General features: G+C 49.8%; 1 protein-coding gene across 1 annotated transcript in view; it reads left to right on the top strand.

The window, feature by feature from the left end:
• Positions 1 to 231: 231 nt before the first annotated feature.
• Positions 232 to 19,979, top strand: part of CDH23 (cadherin related 23) — a 230,530-nt gene continuing 210,782 nt past the window's right edge. The window contains exons 1-3 of the mRNA XM_071438456.1: positions 232 to 314; positions 12,249 to 12,323; positions 17,686 to 17,763. Of these exons, the coding sequence (XP_071294557.1) occupies positions 12,254 to 12,323; positions 17,686 to 17,763 (148 nt within the window). The 5' untranslated portion in view covers positions 232 to 314; positions 12,249 to 12,253. The remainder of the gene's footprint in view (positions 315 to 12,248; positions 12,324 to 17,685; positions 17,764 to 19,979) is intronic.

Raw genomic sequence — 19,979 nt, 5'->3', positions numbered from 1 at the left:
GGAGTTAAACTTTCCGTACCCGGCGCTGCTCGGGCTGAAGTTGGGTTTGAGCAGGCGGGGGCAGCCCGGGGTTTGGGGGGCGAGAGGGGGTTCTGGGGGGCTGGGAGGGGTCGGGATGGGGGGAAGGAGGAGCCGGTGCCCAAATCGCCGTTCCCAAATCCCGGTACCTGGGCGAGGGGCGCTGCGCCGCCCGCGTCAGCGCCTCCCTCCCTCCCCTTCCTCCTCCTCCTCCTCCTCCTCCCGCGGCTCACGCAGGGCGCAGGGGGGGCATGGGGGGTCGCCGCTGACACCGGGCTCCGCGACAGCCACCGCAGGTAATGCCCCGCCGCTTCTCCTCGGGATTTTATTCACCCAGGTGGGATGCGGGCATCACCCCCTGCCCTTCCCTTCCCAGGCAGCTTCTTGGCGGGTTCCCCCTTCCCAAACCTTCCCGGTTTGCTTCCAGCCACAAACACCTTTTTAGGAATCGAGCCGTACTCTCATTGTTGTTCTTTCGGGCGGGGGGTCTCGCTCAGCGCGGCCGTTCCTCTGCCAGGAGAGGGGGAGCCCAACCTTTGTCGCCTTTTGCCCAAAAATGCCGCTGGGAATGAGCCGTGGTGCCCGCTGTCCTGCCCCCATCCCCGGCTCCCTTCTGGAGTTCGGGCTGCCGGCAAAGCTGCAAAGTTTCTGGGATGAGCGGGGTTGGAACTTGGTCCCGGCCGCGGGGGCTGAGCCGCAGTGCCAGCGGTGGGATTTTCAAATCCCCTCCCGACATCAGCGGCATGGGAGGCAAAGCCCTTCCGAGCGCCAAACTTGCCCGGAGCCTTTCGAGAAAACACTTTATTTTATTCCTTCCCCTCTGATTCTTTACTTGCTGCAACCCTCTGAACCCGCAGTCCCTCTTTTCTTTATATTCCACCTCTCCTTGCCCAAATCGCCTCTCCCAGCCATCGGCTGGAGGAGAGGGATGCTGGAACGGGACATTCCCTGTGCTGATGTGCGTTTTCTTTGTTGTTGGGTTGTGTTTTTTCCTTGTTTTTTCCCTTCTCTTTTCCCTTTTTTTCCCTTTTTTCCCCCTTTTTTTTTCCGTTGGCAGCGCTGGCTGCTCGCACCGAGCCCGGGATCTCCCCGGAGCATCCTGCAGGAGCTCGGGATGCTCCGTGCATGTGGGATAGAGCTGCTGCATTGAAACGGTTTAATTTTAATTTTTTTGGTGTTGTTTTTTGTGGGGTGGGAGCGGGGGAGATGAAGCATTCCCATGGGATTTGTGAAAATCCAGCTGGTTGTTTCAGCAGAGTGAGTTTTACCTTTGTGTCTCCTTCCCTCCTGTCCTGGGGAAGGAGGGGAGGAGAAAATCGCTGTGCTGTTCCATTTTCCTTCACCACCCCTCTCCCTCCCTCCATCCCCAGCACAAAGCTTTCTTATTTCTGAAGGGCTCATGAAAAATACCATGTTTTAAAGAGCAAGTTGTAAAACGCTATCTTTGTGGGAAACTGTAAAAATTGATGTTGTCCCTTCTTTTATTTTATTTATTATTTATTCATACTTTTTTTTTTGGGTGATAAGTGGGAGCAACAATGTTTGGAAGGGGTGGGAGCTGTGGAGCTTGGCTGGCTGAGCCTGGGGAGGGCTCCCAGCCCCTGTCCCTTTGCTCAGGAGCATCCCCAGGATGCAGCACCAGAACCATTCCTGCAATCCCTCATCTCCAGAGGGATGCCCAGGGCATGGCAGCTCCTCTGTGCAAGGAAAAAGGGGCAATCCTGCAAATAATCCTGCAAATAATCCTGCAAATAATCCTGCCATCCTGAGCAGCTGGGGGGTGAAAGGACCTCCTAAAAAGGATCCCCTTCATGAAGTTCCTTAGGTGCTCTGTGCAGATGGTCTGGAGCACAGATTATTTTTGAATTTAAGAAGCTTTAGGATATGGGATTGGCTTGGTGAGGGGGCTGGCCTCTTGTTAGGGTGTAAAACATCCCAGCTGCTCACAGGCAGGCTGATTGAGCTGCAGCATGAACAGTTCCCTGTGCAACCTAAAACTTCCCTGCTTTTCCCCACTCCACCATCCTGCTTCCTCCAGTAACACTTCTAATAATGTTGCAGGAAAAATAGGGTAATTTTGGGGTTCTTGTGATCCAGCACCTACAAAATTCCTGCCTTTGTGCTGGTGTTATCATCTGACTCCATTTCAGGGTGTAGAAATGGGGAAAACTGGGAATTCCAATGGTTAGGAACACAAATCTTTCAGATGCCCTGGATCTTGCTGGGGGTTTGGGCAGGGCTGGGCATTTATCCATGGGCTTGATGTTTCAGTGTGGGCAGGAGATGTTTGCTCATGGGCTTCCTCCAGTAAGACTTCCAATAATGTTGCAGGAGAAATTGGGACATTTTGGGGTTTTTGTGGCCCAGCACCTACAAAATTCCTGCTTTTGTGCTGGTGTTGTCATCTGACTCCATTTCAGGTGTAGATTCTGCATCTGAAATGGGCAGAAACTGGGAATTCCAATGGTTAGGAACACAAATCTTGCAGATATCCTGGATCTTGTCAGGGGTTTGGTGAAGACCAGGGGCTGGGCATTTATCCATGGGCTTGATGTTTCAGTGTGGGCAGGAGATGTTTGTTCCTGGGCTTCCTCCAGTAAGACTTCTAATGATGTTGCAAGAAAAATAGGATTATTTGGGGGTTTTTGTGGCCCAGCACCTGCAAAATTCCTGCCTATCATCTGACTCCATTTCAGGTGTAGATTCTGCATCTGAAATGGGGAAAAACTGGGAATTCCAATGGTTAGGAACACAAATCTTGCAGATATCCTGGATCTTAGCTGGGGTTTGGTGAAGACCAGGGGCTGGGGTGACATTTACCCATGGGCTTGATGTTTCAGTGTGGGCAGGAGATGTTTGTTCATGGGCTTCCTCCAGTAAGACTTCTAATGATGTTGCAAGAAAAATAGGATTATTTGGGGGTTTTTGTGGCCCAGCACCTGCAAAATTCCTGCCTATCATCTGACTCCATTTCAGGTGTAGATTCTGCATCTGAAATGGGGAAAAACTGGGAATTCCAATGGTTAGGAACACAAATCTTGCAGATATCCTGGATCTTGCCAGGGGTTTGGTGAAGACCAGGGGCTGGGCATTTATCCATGGGCTTGATGTTTCAGTGTGGGCAGGAGATGTTTGTTCATGGGCTTCCTACAGTAAGACTTCTAATGATGTTGTAAGAAAAATAGGATTATTTGGGGCTTTTTGTGGCTCAGCACCTACAGCCTTTGTGCTGGTGTTATCTGACTCCATTTCAGGGTGTAGAAATGGGGAAAACTGGGAATTCCAATGGTTAGGAACACAAATCTTGCAGATATCCTGGATCTTGCCAGGGGTTTGGTGAAGACCAGGGGCTGGGCATTTATCCATGGGCTTGATGTTTCAGTGTGGGCAGGAGATGTTTGTTCATGGGCTTCCTACAGTAAGACTTTTAATGATGTTGCAAGAAAAATAGGATTATTTGGGGGTTTTTGTGGCCCAGCACCTGCAAAATTCCTGCCTATCATCTGACTCCATTTCAGGTGTAGATTCTGCATCTGAAATGGGGAAAAACTGGGAATTCCAATGGTTAGGAACACAAATCTTGCAGATATCCTGGATCTTGCCAGGGGTTTGGTGAAGACCAGGGGCTGGGGTGACATTTACCCATGGGCTTGATGTTTCAGTGTGGGCAGGAGATGTTTGTTCATGGTCCTGGTGAGGTGTGTGAAGGTGAAGATCAGATGGGATTTTGGGCAGGAATTGTTCCCTGGGAGGATGGAGATGCCCTGACACAGGGGCCCAGAGCAGCTGTGGCTGCCCCTGCATCCCTGGCAGTGCCCAAGGCCAGGCTGGATGGGATTGGAGCAGCCTGGGATGGTGGGAGGTGTCCCTGCCATGGTGATGAAGCCCCCTGAGAGCAGAGGGGCACTCCTGGCACACAGGGACACTCCTGCTGCATCCATCCCTGTCCTGGCATCAAGGACCTGCCTTGGGATGGGAACTGCTCAGGCTGTGGGAGGGCTGGGCTGGCCCTTGGCTTGCTTTGCCCTGATCTGTGTTTGATAAACCCACTGCTCTCTCCTGGAAAGAGAGAGAACCTGCTTGGAAGGCCCTGGGAGCAAATTCCTGCTGGAAATGAGGGTGTGCCAGAGCCTGAGCGTGCTGCACCTTTGGAAAGGGCATGGAGGAGAGGACTGGACAGCTTGAAGGGCCCTCAGCCACAGCTGGGTCTCAGGAGGGCTCTCTGCCACGGGTGATGAACTGCTGTCATTAATCCCAATAACTTCATTAATCCAGTAACTCCATCCCTGCTGCACCTCTTTGTCTTCCCATTCCCTCCCTGCTCCCTGGGGACTGAGGGGTTTCTCCTGAGCACCCCCATCTTCCTTTCCCTGTCTATTTTCCCTGCTCCCACAATCCCCAGTGTGCCCACAGTGCTGCTCCCTCTCTGGAGAGGTCTGGAGCAGCAAAGTGCCCCTTGCTGGAAGTTAAGTGAGCTTTGTGTGAAAGCAGCAAGGACTGCTTGATTTGGATGAGGCAAGAGACAGTCTGAGAGCCTTTGCAGTTCTGGTTCATCAGTGTGAAGCTGTTTTTGATAGATTTTCCTACAGTTGTTGTATTTTTTCCCCCTTCTTCTGAAGCATCCCTTTTCCCTCTCTGATTTTAAGATCTAAAATTCCAGTTACCATAGGCCTGAACACAACGGCCCTGCTGCTTTTTTTTAGTGTTGCAAACTCCCAGCCTGGAGCTTAGGGGCAGCTGGAGGCCCTGAGGGAGATGGGATGAAATCCCACAGCCAGGGCCCTGGGCTTGGAGCAGTGTCTGCTGAGCGTTTACCCAGGCACATGGACTCCAATAACTCACCCATCCCCTTTGGCAGGGCTTTGGAATGTGCTTGGTGACTGACTGGGAAGAGCTGGGGGTCCTGAGGCTGCTGCCTTGCTCTTGAGGCTGCTGCTGACTCCTTTATTGCTGTTGTGGGGGGACATCCTGGGGGAAAAGGAAATCCTTGCCCTGAAAGCTGCAGCTGGATGTGGCAGGGAGGAGGATGCCGAGGCAGTCCCTTCCAGCACACACATTTTTCCCCCTTTAATCCCACTTCACACACATCTTGTCCTCTTTTCCCCTTGAAACCCCCCTGGACCAAGCAGATGTGTGGGCAGGGGCAGGGTGGCAGCAGCACAGCCACACTCAGGGATGCTGGGAGGGAGCCTGGGGATGTTGGGCACTTCTCCTGCACCCTTTGGTGGCAGTGCTTGGGATTCCAGCCAGGCTGCTGCCTCCTTCCAGGCAGGGCACAGGAAGAAAGAGTCTGGCATCCCATCCCTGAGCAGCCTTGCAGTCAGGCCCTCAGCACCTTCCATTTGCCACTTTGTCCCTTCCTGTGCATTCCCTGAGAGCCTGCAGAGGGGCTCCTGTCTGTGAGACCAGACTGTGTGTGTCACTGCACTGCATTCACCCTTCCCTTCCTCCTAGAGCAAGAATTCCCACCCTTCCTCCCCCTCCTCCTTTTTTCCCTCCTTGAAGCCAAGCTCTGTTGCTGTTGGCCGCTTTTCCACCTTTTCATCCCACGTTAGCATCATCTGCTCCTCAGCTTTGCTGTGTTGATGCCCTGGTTTGGAGCAGCCCAGGAGCCTCTTGGCTTGGTCTCTGTGCCCCATCCCAGCCCTCCTCCTGCCTCAGGAGCTGCTGCTCCAGCTGAAGAGAGGTTTTGTGATGGAAAGTGGTTGCTATGATGCCTATGGTGACTAGCAACCAGTGCTGGAGGCTCCCTTGAGCCAGTGCTGCCCCAGTTAAAAAGGAAGAAATTAGGAATTCCTACTTCTCTTTCCCCAAAAGTGAAGTTTCCCTCACCATGGAGGGGTGGGTGGCAGTGCCTGGTGCAGCAGGGAGTGGGGGCTCTTCCCAAAGCTCCCAGGGTGTTATTTTAGCATCCCATGGCTGCAGGACCTGAGTTGGATGCATTATTTGGCTTTTCCTTGGAGATGCCACAGGTGTGGTGAAAGGTTTGAGTGTTCCTTATGCAGAGCTGGATGGGTATTGGGATTGTCTTGGGTCAGGGGCTTGGGAAACCCATGGCATTCCCAAACCCATGGCATTCCCCATGTCATGGGACAACCTATGTCATTCATTCCCAAATCCATGTAATTTCCCATGTCATTCCCAAACCCGTGGAATTCCTCATGTCATTTCCAAACCCATGTCATTCCCCATTTAATGGAAAAACCCACGGCATTCCCCATGGCATTCCCCCAAACCCATGTCATTTCCAAACCCATGGCATTCCCTATGGCCTTTCCAAGCCCATGTTATTTCCAAGCACATTTAATTCCCAAACCCCTGTCGTTTCCCCAACCCATGTAATTTCCTAAACCTGTGTCATTCCCCATGTCATTCCCAGAGGCATTCCCAACCCCATGGCATTCCCTGTGTCCTTTCCCAAACCCCTGTCATTCCCCATTACATGGGAAAACCCATGTCATTCCCCTTGGCATTCCCAAACCCAAGGCATTCCCCATGTAATGGGACAACCCCTGTCATTCCCAAACCCATGTCACTCATGGCATTCCCAAACCCATGGCATTCCCAGTGTCATTCCCAAACCCATGTCATTACCCTGGCATTCCCAAAGCCCTGTCATTCCCCATGGCATTTCCCAAGCCCATGGCATTCCCCATGTCATGGGACAACCCAAGTCATTCATTTCCCAAACCCATGGCATTCCCCATGTCCTTTACCAAAGCCATGTCCTTTCCCAAACCCATGGCATTCCCCATGTTATTTCCCATGGCATTTCCAAACCCATGTCATTTCCCTAACCCATGGCATTCCCCATTACATGGGAAAACCCATGTCATTCCCCAAACCCATCTCATTTGCAAACCTGTGGCATTCCCCATGGCATTTCATGGGACAACCCAAGTCATTCATTTCCCAAACGCATGGCATTTCTCAAACCCATGTCATTCCCCAAACCCATGCCATTCCCATGTCATTTCCAAACCCATGGCATTTCCCAAACCTGTGTCCTTTCCAAACCCATGGCATTCCCCATGTCATGGGAAAACCCCTGTCATTCTGCATGTCATTCCCAAACCCATGTCATTTCCCATGTAATTTCCCCAACCCATGGCATTCCCCAGACCCCTGTCATTCCCCGTGTCATTTCCCATGGCATTTCCAAACCCCTGTCATTCCCCGTGTCATTCCCAAACCCATGGCATTCCCCATGTCCTGTCCCATGTCATTCCCAAACCCATGTCATTCATTCCCGAACCCATGGCATTTCCCAAACCCATGGCATTCCCAAAACCCATGGCATTCCCCATGTCCTGTCCCGTGTCATTCCCAAACCCATGGCATTCCCCATGTCCTGTCCCATGTCATTCCCAAACCCATGTCATTCATTCCCAAACCCATGTCATTCATTCCCAAACCCATGGCATTTCCCAAACCCATGGCATTCCCAAACCCATGGCATTCCCCATGTCCTGTCCCATGTCATTCCCAAACCCACGTCATTCATTCCCAAACCCGTGTCATTGCCCAAACCTCTGTCATTCCCAACCCAGGCCCAGCCTTCCTGCAAGGACTGGGCAGTTCAAAGCTGGCATTTCCTCCTGGGCCTGGGTTTTTGGTGAAATGATGTCTTAGTGTCATTCTGCAGCTAATCTTTGTTTCCTGTGGGAAAGGAAATGTCTGGAAGCACCAACCAAAATACTTGCACTACTGCCCTTGGTTTAAAATGGGAATAAACTGCTGGCAGTGAGGGAAACTTTTGGGTGTTAAGTAAGGAGCAGCTCCAGCTTTTTCCCTGGAGGAAGAAAGGTTTGAGTGCCCCAGCTGGGGAGTGCAGAGCTTTTTGGGGGGAAAAGGTTCCTGTCTCATCCTCAGTTTTGGTTTTGGGGTGAAGGAAGGAGAGAGAGGATTTTCCATGCTCTTTTCTCCTGCAAACACCCTCTCAGGTGGGTGGTGACAGGTGCCAGCAGCTGTGCCCCTTATTCCCTGTGGGCATCCATATTCTCCCTCCCATGTGCAAACCAATATCCTGGCCTGTATTTATTTAACAGGGAAATTTTATTTCCTTTCACTGCAGGGAATAGAAAGAAAAAAAAAATTAAAAAAAAAAAAGAAGGGGGCAAATTTTTTCACTGGGAACAAATCTCATTTTCAAGAGTCCTGACAAAATGAGCCATAAAATTACAATATTTCAAAGTGCTTTGTAATTCTAGCGTGGATGGCTCTTCATCATGGAATCTGAAAGCTCAGAAAATATAAAACTCATTAGATTAAAATAAACCACCTACCGCACGGGAGAAAAGCTTATTTATCAATATCAATTTACTTCTGATTACCCTGTTCTGCAATTTGTTATTTTTGGGAATTATGATTTGGGTATGGCTCACGCCAACACGGGGGTGGGAATAAAAAAAAATAAAATCAGGATTAACTTGTAATATTTTTTTTTCATTTGATTTGTGCTTATTGTAACGCCCTGGCCAAGAGGCAATAATGAGGAGAAAAGGTGCATTTCTAGCAGTGCTGTTTTCAAGGCGCAGAAGGGAAGCAGGAGAGGCTGGTGTTTTGGTGTGAGGGGTGGTGTTAAACCATGTGCTTGTCCAAAGGAGATCCCAGGGATGATTTTTTGGGATGTGGGGTTGGTGGTGCTCTTTGTTGGGCCAGCTCCTGGCTGCTCTTCCCAGGTGGCCCCAGTGATGGAGGAAGCCTGGGATATATTTTATGAAAAATCTTTTTGCTAGGATTTTTTTTTCCTGAGAAGCTGAGAAGCCTCAGAATTCAAAATCCTAGGAAAAGGATTTGATATGAAATATGTCTGTGACAGAGCCGGGTGGCTGCGGGGACATCCCGGTGACACCTCAGGTACCTCCACCCCACCTCCCACATCCAATCCTCTGGGGGGCCATTGCTGCTCCTCTTGGGGACATTTCATTGCAGGAGAAGGGGAGTTTTTGGGGAGGCACCCCCAGTTCCCTGCTGTGGCAGTTTGGGAGGTTTGATTTACACTTCCATTCACAGAGCGAGCGGATGGAGTTCTGAGGCTTGAGCATCTTTGGAAATCATCATTTCTTTGGAAATTCTGAGGCTTGAGCACCACAGTGCTGTTTGGGGAAGGGAAGGCCAGGTTAGGAGTCAAGGAACAGGGGTTTTGGGGTGACTGAAGGTGCCAGAGTGGAGCAGCTCTGCCAGCCAGGCTGAGGGAGGGCAGCTCAGGAAGTGGTGATGTTGCGTTCTGTGCGTTTATTTTAAAATTTATTTCTGTTTTTTTAATTCATATAAAGTTTATTTTAAAATAAACCAGTCCAGGTGCAGAGCCTGGCAGTGCTGTTGAGGCACCCTGAGAGCTGGAGCCGTGAGGTGAGGTGCCAGGAGGCTCCTGGAGCATGGCCAGGATGCAGCAGGTGGGATTTGCCACGTTTAGGGATGCAGCAGTGCTGCCGAGGCAGGGAAACAGCCACTTCCCAGGCTTGGGAAGGAGGAGGCATTTGGAGCAAGCAGGCTGAAACACCTCTGCTTGAGCTGATTCCTGAGCTTTGAAGCCCTGGATTTGTTTGCACTGTGGTGTTTCCTCAGCTTCCCATTTCTGGAGGCTCTGTCTGCAGCTCCCTGGGAGCAGCTGCCAGCGGAGGGGGAAACCTCTGGTTTAACATCAGAGCCTTGGCAGCCAGGAGGAGACAGCACCTGAGCTCCCAGGGACATTACCATGCTGGGAACTGCACAGAGTGCTTCCTCCAAAGAGCCTCTTTCAGGCACAAGGTGCAATTTAATCTGCTCTTAGTCACAATTTTTTAAGTTCTCCCCAGAGACTCCTGGATCCCGTTCCTTAAATGCGCAATATTTGAGTGAACCATCTCGAAGAGCCAGTGAAGAGCTGCAATATTAATGAAGTCAGAGAAAATCAAAATGACATTTCAGGCAATTACTGACATAATGAAGTGACTGACTTGGAATATCCAATATTTAGATTTATCATGGCACTCGAAAGGGGATGCTGTCAGTTGCTTTTATTCCTACATCACATAAATTGTTTCTCCACTGCCCTGGTGCTTTTTAAACATGGGCTGTGAAGCTGAGAAATAATGTTCACGCTCACTTGGGCTGATAGTGGTGCTGTTTGAGAAGAAAGTTAGTGTTTTCCTCTGGCATTCTGGCACTGCAGAAGGCAGAGGAGCTCATTTCCATCTCATCCTCTCTGGCTGCAACACCAAGAGCTTGGGCTCTGCATTCTGGGCTGGGTGCAGGGGTCTGGAACAAAGATGCTGAGGTTTCCTCCTCCCCAAAAACCTATTAAAGCAGGGGGAAAATTGAGATGTTTGGTGGTTTTTCCTAATCACAAGAATCCATTCTGCTTTGGTTGGCCAAATGTAAGGATTTAAAGGGCTTGTCAGGATGCCTGGCTCTGGGGAAAATGGCCATTTTTTTGTTTAGAAACAAAAAACAAAATTGGGCTTTTGGATGCTCTGCTGACACTGAGCATAAGTCAGCAGCTTCTTGTGGGGTGGAGGTTTGAGCTCTTCTGCCCTGGCTGTGTTTTCTGGGGTGATGGGCATGATTACACCTGAATGTTTTCTCAGGCCTGCACTGAAATACCTGCAGATGCACAAAACACACCACAGCACCGTTTTTCTTGTCTAGGCACGAGACCTCTTCATCCCAGAGAGACTCTCCGTAGCAAAATAGCAGGAGAAATTAGAATTTCAGGCCCTTTCTGCAGTGACAGAGTTGTTAGGAGCTGTCTTCTGTGACACATCCATCAGTAAAAATAAAATAGGTGTAGCTGTGGCTTTGGAGCTACTTCAGGAGCCTCCAGGAATGTTCCCGTGTGTGGTATTTTTGGGGTCCATATGTGGTATTTTTGGGGTCCCCAGACGAAGGGGGGATTGAGCATTTGGCTCTATGTTCTCAGAAGGCAAATTTATTATTTATATTAATGGTTATTTATTTTATTTATTATATGTACTTATATTAAAGAATGTTATACTAAAACTATACTAAAGAATAGAGAAAGGATATATACAAAAGGCTTAACAAGAATGATAATGAAAACTTGTGATTTTTTTCAGTCTTGACACAGCTGGACTGTGATTGGTTATTAAGTAAAACACAATTCACATGTTGGATAAACAATTTTTAAATTCTATTCCGAAGCAAATTAGATGATATTATGGAGTGTTTTAAAATCTACCTGTGCCAATTTCCTTGCAGAGGGGCACTTGGCTGAGGTTTTCTGGGGTTGGTTTGGCAAAATCCTTGGGTCTGATGGTCTGAACACCACCAGGTGTGGATGCTGGCAGCTCCCTGCTGCTGTTTAATTCTGTGTCCTTAGCATGGGAGCCATGTGCTGTGTTAAAATTTGGGATGGGGACAGGTCTGGCAGCTTCCTGTGCTCCTGCTCTGCAGCCACCCGGGTGGGGTGAGAGATTCCAGGGGCTCTGCCCCCAAACCTTGGTGCCTCTGCAGTGATTCAGGGTCGAGGTTCTGCCAAACCATCTCAAATCTGGGTGCTGACAGCTCCCTGCTGTGGCACTCCTGGGTCACAGCAGCTCTTCCTCTGCTGCTGGAGCTGCTCCTCTCCTGGCCACCAAGGTCACTGTGGCTTCTCCCCTCTCTGGAGAGGAGCTTGGGCATTGAATTGTATTGGGTGTTGTGTTTGTGGAGTGCCCATGGCAGGAAGGAAGGATGAATCTGAATCCATGTTCTTAGAAGGCTAATTTATTATTTTATGATACTGTATTATATTAAAGAATACTAAACTAAACTATAGAATACAGAAAGGATATTTACAGAATGCTAAAAAAAAAATAATGCAAACTCGTGACTCTTTCCAGAGTCCCAGCACAGCTTGGCCCTGATTGGTAAATGAGTGAAAACAACTTACATGAATCCAATGAAACAATCACCTGTGGGTGAACAATCTCCAAACACATTCCACATGAGCACGACACAGGAGAAGCAAATAAGATCATATTGTTTTCCTTTTCTCTGAGGCTTCTCAGCTTCCTAGGAGAAAAATCCTGCACAAAGGGATTTTTCCAGAAAATATGACAGTGGGGAAGCAGAAAGGAAAAAATGGAGCCCCTCCACCTGGTTTCCATGGCCAAGAGGGTGTTTGAAGCAGAGCATTGGTGTCCTGAGGGCTCTCCTGTGGCACAGCCTGCACCCTGAGCCTGATTGAGGCAGACCAGGTCACATCTGTCAGTGCTGGGCTTGACAGTGCCTCTCTTGTTTGACAGGAACCATGAAGCACCCCGTGGCTGCTGCTGCCCACCTCCTGCCTGTCCTCCTGCTCCTGGAGCTGGTCTCTCCAGGTAGGTCTGGCTCTGCTCTCTCCCTGCTTGGGGCTGGGGTTTGCAGGGTACAAAGGTGGCAATTGCTGTCTTTGAGGTGTGAAAAACACCAATCACTTGGTTTTTTTAAAATTTTAAAAGTTGAATAGTAATACAATTATTATAAAAATAATATAATTAAAGGAATAATAATTTGGACAATTGGGATTAGGACAATATGAGACAATAAAAACAAAGAGTTACAGACAGTCCAGGTGCCTCTTTCTGGGCAAAATAAGCCCGAAAAAGGACCCACGTTAACAGAGGATTAACCCTTAAAAGCAACAGCCTGTTGCATATTCCTACACCTCATCCATGATGCATAAATTCCGTTCAAACCCAGGATTCTGTCTGGGCAGTGTCAGCTTCTTCCTCTGAATCCTGACTGAGTCTTCAGGGCTGAGTGAGGCAGGAAGAACTCAATAATGGAGCAATAAATTCTCTTTCTCTGAGAGATTCAGGTGTCCTGTGGCTGCTACCTCATTCCTTTCTTAAAAAAATATCCCACATACATAGTTTCTATTTTAACATTTTGTTATAACCTAAAACTATATTTAACACAGTACTTAAGAGAATGAATACAGCATCACCTTCTAACACAACACATATAATATTCATTTGAATATTTGCAAAAAGCCAATCATAAAATATGCATTTTTCACAGTGGTCTCCTGGTGAATATGCAGAGCTGCCCTGCTGGGGTGAAGGGTGGGGGTGAGCAAATCTCCTGCCTCCATCAGATCTTTCATTTCTCCATCCCAGGAAATCATGGGGACCCGCACATCATGCTCCCAATTTTCTTGCAGCCCTTACTGGTGGCACACGTGGCCTTTCTTGGGAGAGGGTTGGTGGGACTAGAAAAAGCCTTGGAGAAGGGTGGATGTGCTGGTGAGCCCAGCAGGGGTAGAGGCTCCTGGGGTATCTCAATGAAAAGCTCCACTTGGAACCTTCCAGATGTGGATTGACCAAGGCAGAGCTGGTGCTGGATCTGGCATGGGGTTAATCTACATCAATAAAACCTAAAGAAAACTGGAGAGAGGGAGGGATCACAGGCAAGGATGTAAGAGCCTTGGAGAAAGGTGGATGTGCTGGTGAGCCCAGCAGGGGTAGATGCTCCTGGGGTATCTCAATGAAAAGCTCCTCTTGGAAACTTCCAGATGTGGATTGACCAAGGCAGAGTTAGTGTTGAATGATCAATAAAACCTAAAGAAAACAGGAGAGAGGGAGGGATCATGGCCAGGGCTGTAAACCAGAAGCTTGTTAGTTGTGTAGCAGCAGAATATTGCTGGCAAGGCTCTCCCCCTGCTTTCAGCAGCAAAATGATGACCTGAACTGTGCTTAAATATGGGGAGGGGGAAATAATTCCTCTCCAAGCTGCAAAACCTCTTTTCTAATTCCAAATGATGGGGAAAGGGAGGGCTGTGGGCCAGAAGAGCCTCCACAAGAAGCTCTTCCCACTGATGCTCTGGGTCTTTCCTGGCACCGGGAGGGAGCTGGTGGGACAATGGCCTTTTGGTGTAGAAAATGTGCCTTTTGGGACAGGTTTTGGCACATCACAGGGTGCACAGGAGCTGTAAATGTGCAGCAAAGCCCCGTGAAAATTGGGATTGTTACATGACTGGCCTATCCCCCCTGGGTGCTGGTGTGGGGACAGGGTGCCTGTGTGGCTCTTGCTGATAAACAATAGCCAGTGTGTGTCCCTCTGATAGCACTGTGCCCTTTGGAATAAAGGCTTTTTTCGCCCTTTTTTCCCCTCCTGAAGGCTGGAGATGGCTTGCCCAGATTGGCAGGCTGATGAGGCAGTCAGTGGATGACATTAGCTGTGAGTGACAGGCGCAGTCAATCTCCCTCCGGTGTCGACTTGGATCAGGGAGAGCCTCACTGGAGCTGCAGCTCCTCTGCAAAGGGAACAAATAAGGGAAAAGCAAGTCCTTTACCTCCCTGAGAGGTCACTTGCCACTCTGTCCCATTGGAAGTGGGGTCTGCCAGCCCAGCTGGGGACTCGCTCCCTCCTTGCAGTGACAAACTGCACAGGCTTTGCATGGAGCCAGGGATTTGGAGGCTCTGCAGCTCAGCAGAATCCCTGCCCTTCTCTCCCAAACCCTGCCCAGGCCTTGGGTTGCCATCTCTGTGATAAGCAAGGGCTGGCACAGCTGCTGGGCCTGGGGTAGGGATGTGGGATGGGTGCCCTGCAATCACTGGCCGGGGGCTGTGTACAAATCACAAACGGGACAGGACTGCTGGGAACAGGCCTTGAGCTGTTTGATTTTCCAACATCACTCTCATTCCATGGTTATGACAATGGGAAGATGCCACCAGCTCACATCCCAGGCAGCAGACCAAGAACTTAATGTTACAACTCACTTTAAAAGTTTTTTGCCAAATCACACAAAGCAAAAGCACATTGACAGTGGTTCTATCCAATCACCATAAGCACATGTAACTTTGGTTAAAACAATGCTTGCTTATTTTGAATACAATACCTGCTTGTAAGCCCTAAAACACAACACACAGAACTCCATTATTAAGCTTTAACCTTCCTAACATCTCACTAGATAAACTTTTCTGCAGCTTAGAGAGTTATTCTAGACAAGTGTTAATACACAGACCATTGTTCTATTTGTCCTTGCTTTTCTACTTTTTAAATAATTTTTCTGCTGACCAATCTCATGGCTGCTGCTTGGCTCTAATCACAGTTCTGCTGTCTCTGGGGCCTGCATTTTGCAGCTTTCCCAAAACCCTCTGGTTTTGTAGATTCTCACACCCTGCCACACATCCTGGGCACTGCAGGTGATGGAGCAGCAGTGGAATATGCAGGCAACCCCAAAAAGGGATGAGATGAGATGAGAATGTTGACTCCATGTTTCAGAAGGCTGATTTATTATTTTATGATATATATTATATTTAAAATGTTATACTAAAGAATAGAAGAGAGGATTTCATCAGAAGGCTGGCTAAGAAAGGAATGAATAATAAAACCTTGTGACTGCTCACAGCCTCCACGCAGGTGGCTATCACTGGCCATCAAATAAAAACAATTCACATGCTGGGTAAACAATTCTCCAGATCACATTCCAAAGCAGCAAAACATGGAGAAGCTGCAGCTTCTCAGGAGAATAGATCCTAATGAAAGGATTTCTCAGAAAACATGTCTGTGACACTCTTCCCAGAAGGTTTGCAGAGCTCGTGGAGAAGCCACGAGCTGGGATGGGATGGGAAAGTGGAGCCTGGGTGGGTTTGGAGTGTTTGCAGGAGGTTTTGGGACAGGTTCAGCTCTGGGGGGGCAGTGGAGTCTCCCTGCTCCTGCCTGGCCAGGCTGCAGGAGATGAGCAGAGATCTCCACCAGCCAAGCTCTCCCTGGAGCCTCCTCTCCTCCAGTTTTCCCAGCCCTGGCTCTCTCAGATCTTCATGGCCTCCTCTGGGCTCTCTCCATGTCCTTCCTGTGCAGGGGGGACCCCGTCTTGTGCTGAGGGTGCCAGGGGTAGCACATCCCAGGGGTAACTGTGGCACTCTGAGAAGGAAATTCCAGCTTTATCCTGGGATTTGCAGCCCAAAGCAGGGTCCTGCCCCCAGACCCTCCCTCAGCAGCTCCCAGGGCCAGGTCTCCCTCCTCCAGAGCACACAGATCCTGGAAACCTCCCAGCACCTGCTGCAGCTGGGTTTGGAAAGTGCACCTTATTTTTAGTGTGCTGCTGATATTAAGGAATGTGTTTTGAGACAGAAAGGTTTTTCAGAAGCAAGTCCTGTGTGCCAAGGGCTGCTGGGGGTGTTTTAGCCTCATTTTCCCCTCCCAGGGCCGGCTGGTCCCAGTGGCAGGCCGTGACAAGGTTGCTGCCAAGGCCCTGGAGATGCCCTCAGCTCTCAAATAACCCATTTTGTCAGGTTCCTTTCTATTTTCTTTCCAGGTGCTTAGCTCCAGAGGCTGGGATTTAAATGTGCCTTTGCAACAGTGCTGCCTCCAGTGCTCTCCCATTTCTCAGGGTGTTTAACCAAGCTGGTGCCTCAGGAAAGAGGGCAGTGCTGAAAATCTCTGCCTTGTTACAGAGGGAGCCCTGGGGGAGCCCAGGCTGCTCCCCCATCCCCAGGAGCTCCCCAGGAGCTGGGTTGGTGGGATGCACACCTGGGAGCTGTGTTTGAAAGGTCTCAGGAGCATCTCCTTCCCTTGGGAGCTGGGCAGGCAAAGAGGCTGCTGAGGTTTGGGCTGTCCTGCTTTCCTGGGATGCTGAGCACGCCCCACCAAACCTTCCTGGGAAATCACCGAGTGATTTCCTCTCCTTCCACCTCTCTCCCCGCAGCAGATCCTTCCTGGCTGCCTCTTTCCCCGGCTCAGGCTGCCTTTGTCACTCTCCTACGTGCTCTGCACTTGGCTCTGTCCCCTAATGAGGCTGCGGGCCAGGGGCAGGCTCGGAGAGGGAGTGGAGAGGAGCGAGCCCGGTGATTAGAGGTGAAAGGAGGCAATTAGAGGGAAAGGCAGCCCGGGGATGGCACAGGGAAGGAGCACGGGGCTGTGCTGGGGTGCCTGACAAGGCAAAAGGCTCTCAGCTGTGGGAGCAAAGCAAAGGTGTTCGCCGTGGGCTAAAGCAGTAATTGATGCTCCCGGTCCCTGTGCTGTCGGCTTTCCCCCTCCCCTCTGCCTTTTGGAAAATACCAAATCCAGAAAGGCTGGTGGAGGGAAGTGGCCCCGCTGTGAGCATTCCCAAGCCCTTCCCAGCCTTGGGAAATGTTGTGCTGTGATGCCATAGCCTGTCTCAGCTATCCCGGTTCTTTCCCCACGTGTGCCAATCCCCTCTCCCTTCCCCTCCCTTGCCCCTGCTGAGTGCTGTCTGTCAATCTTGGCATTCCAGCAAGGGCATCTGTGATTGGTGAAGTTCAGAAGATGCCCCTCAGCCCTGGGGACATTGGGCCATCCAGGTGTCACTTGTCCCCTGAGACTTCACCCCCTTACCTGGTTGGTGGGATCCCTACCCCTTCCCTGCCCCTCTCCCCGGGGTTAAAAGACACGGCAACCATGGGGTTCCTTTGTTCTGTTGGAGCTGTGGCTGCATTCAGAGGCCTGTGGGCCAGGAATAAAGCTCTGGATCCAAGCTCTCCATCAGAACCGACTCCTTTCCTTCACCTTGCCTCGAAGCTTCTCCACCAGAGGTAAACCTGAGCTCCTGCACGCCTGGACGTGTCCCAAGCACCCAGCTGCAATATCCAGCTTAGCCAAAGGTGTCTCTAAGGTGAAACCATCACAGCTGCTGCCCTTGGTCAAGCAGCAAGGGCCAGACGAGCCCAGGCACGTTCCATCTGGCTATATTGGTATTAAATTGGAAATAACTCCTTGTTTCTGTTCTCTTCCCAGGTCAGGGCAATCGCCTGCCCTACTTCATCAACTACTTCTTTGACACCTACCTGCTGATCAACGAGGACACACCTGTGGGTAAGTGGGATGGGCCCTGGCTGCCACCACACCTTGGAAAAGCATGGAAGAGGAATGTTTTTCTTTTGATTGACAGATGGAGCTTTCCTTGCTTTCTTTAGCTGGGGATTGGTTTTTAGTAAATGCAGAAATCGACCCAGGCTCTCAGTCCATTAAACTTGTGGTCTTCAATCAGGGCTCCTGACTGCCCTTTAATGGGGGAGGAATTGATTGGGAGGCTGGGATGGAGCCTCTGGAGGTCCCTTTCCCACCTCCAGCCTGAGCAGCACCTTCCTGAAGGAAAGGCTCCTACTGCACCCACATCCCCTTCAGAGCTGCTGAGGGTCTGGAGAGATCTCCAGGGACTGCTCAGCTGGGCCTGCTGCCCCTTCTAGGGTGCCCTTGGCCAGGAATTGGTGACCCCTGTGGGATTTGGGGTATTGTCTGAGCAGTTTACAGGATGGGGAGTCCTGGTTTGGGTGGATGGTGGAGCGTGGTGGGATTTGGGGTATTGTCTGAGCAGTTTACAGGATGGGGAGTCCTGGTTTGGGTGGATGGTGGAGCTGAGCTCACCCTCAGGAGAGGCCCTGGAGCTGCCTGGGAGCAGCTTCATGGAAATGCTTCCTCACAGAGCACTTTGCTCTCCAAGCACTTGAGCCTGAAATCCCTCATGGGAATTGGACTGAACTCCTATTTTGTCATAAAATAGGGAGATTTCCTCCAGCCTGCTTTCCATGAGACATTATGCCAGTTGAGTCGTTCTTGGAATTACTTTGGCAGTTGAATTTCATTTTTTTTTTTTTAACTTTGTATTGCACTGTGTGCATGTATGTAATTGACTCTTAAAAATATTGGCATCTTGAGATTTTGTTTCCGGAGGGAAATGTCAGCCTGGGAAGTGTTGACACACACAGTTGTTTCTGTGTTTCCTGCTGTTGGTAGGTGTTTTCTGAGTTAAGGTTTATTAACTTTAAAAAAAAAAAAGGTAGCATCTGGAAACACCTTTCTGATATCCTGAGTGTGAGGAGCAGAACTGTGTGTGGTAACTGTTTCCTGGGGAAAAAAAAAATTAAAAATTGTATTTTTTTGAGGTCTGTTTGAGTGCCCATCCCTCCCTGCAGCATCCCCTCCCTCCAAAGCAGCAGCTCCCTGCCTGCTGCCTGCCGTGCCAAAAGGGATCTTAAGCAACAATTAAGAGATCATTCCCCCTCTAATCACTTACAAGAGTAAATTAGTCTTGTCAGGAGCTATTAAGACAGAGAGCTCGGAATTCATTAGGCGAGATTGGGCCAAGGGAGCTGCTGGCGCTGCCGCCGGTCCAGGCTGATTAATTTCTCCCAAAACATCATCAATGCCCATCTGTTTCATTTAGGTCTGGGGAGAGCAATTTTCAGGTGGACTGACCCTGTAGTCAGTTATTTCACCCAGAAGTAATGGGAACACACACACACACACACACACGTGCAGAGGGAGCTGGAGGTGGGAGCTCTGGGGGGGAATTGGAGGAGAAGGAGGAGGATGAGGAGGAGGGAAGGGGATTGGTTGGGTAGTGGTGGCATGGGCAAGACATGGAGAGTCTGTTCCAGCTGCCAGCAGCTCTATCACCCCGTGTTTTACTTGGAAAATGGGAGCACTGACTGGATAAACCCCTTAGGAGAAGAGTGTGCAGGAGAGGGACTGCCCATCTCCATCCTGCTGCTGTTTGCCTCAAGCAAAATCATCCCAAGGGCCATTTTGCTTAATCCCAGACCTTCCCAGAGCTGGGAACGTGGCCCTGCTGCCACAGGGGTTTGCCAGCAGCTGGGTGTGGCATTCACATTCTCTGGAAAAATCCCTTGGCCCAGGATTCATCTCCTGGGAAGCTGAGAAGCCTCAGAGAAAAGGAAAACAATTCTTATCTCATTTGCTTCTCCTGTGTTGTGCTCATGTGGAATGTGTTTGGAGACTGTTCACCACAGGTGATCGTTCCATTGGATTCTGCTGGGAGTTGTTTTCACTCTTTGGCCAACTGAGGCCAAGCTGCGTTGGGACTCTGGAAAGAGTCACAAATTTCATTATTATCTTTTTTTAGCATTCAGTAAGTATCCTTTCTGTATTCTCTAGTACAGTATAGTATTCTTTAATATAATATAGTATCATAATAAATTATCTTTCTGAGAACATGGAGTTAGATCCATCATCCCTGCCTTCATCGGTGGCCCTGTGTCACTGTGATATTTTATGAAAATCCTTTCACT

This window comes from Agelaius tricolor, unplaced genomic scaffold (genome assembly GCF_023055355.1).
Source record: "Agelaius tricolor isolate 1412-34295 unplaced genomic scaffold, bAgeTri1.0.p SCAF_13, whole genome shotgun sequence".
NCBI lineage: Eukaryota > Metazoa > Chordata > Aves > Passeriformes > Icteridae > Agelaius > Agelaius tricolor.
The sequence above is the reverse complement of the archived record's forward strand: the minus strand, read 5'-3'. Positions and strand labels throughout refer to the sequence as shown.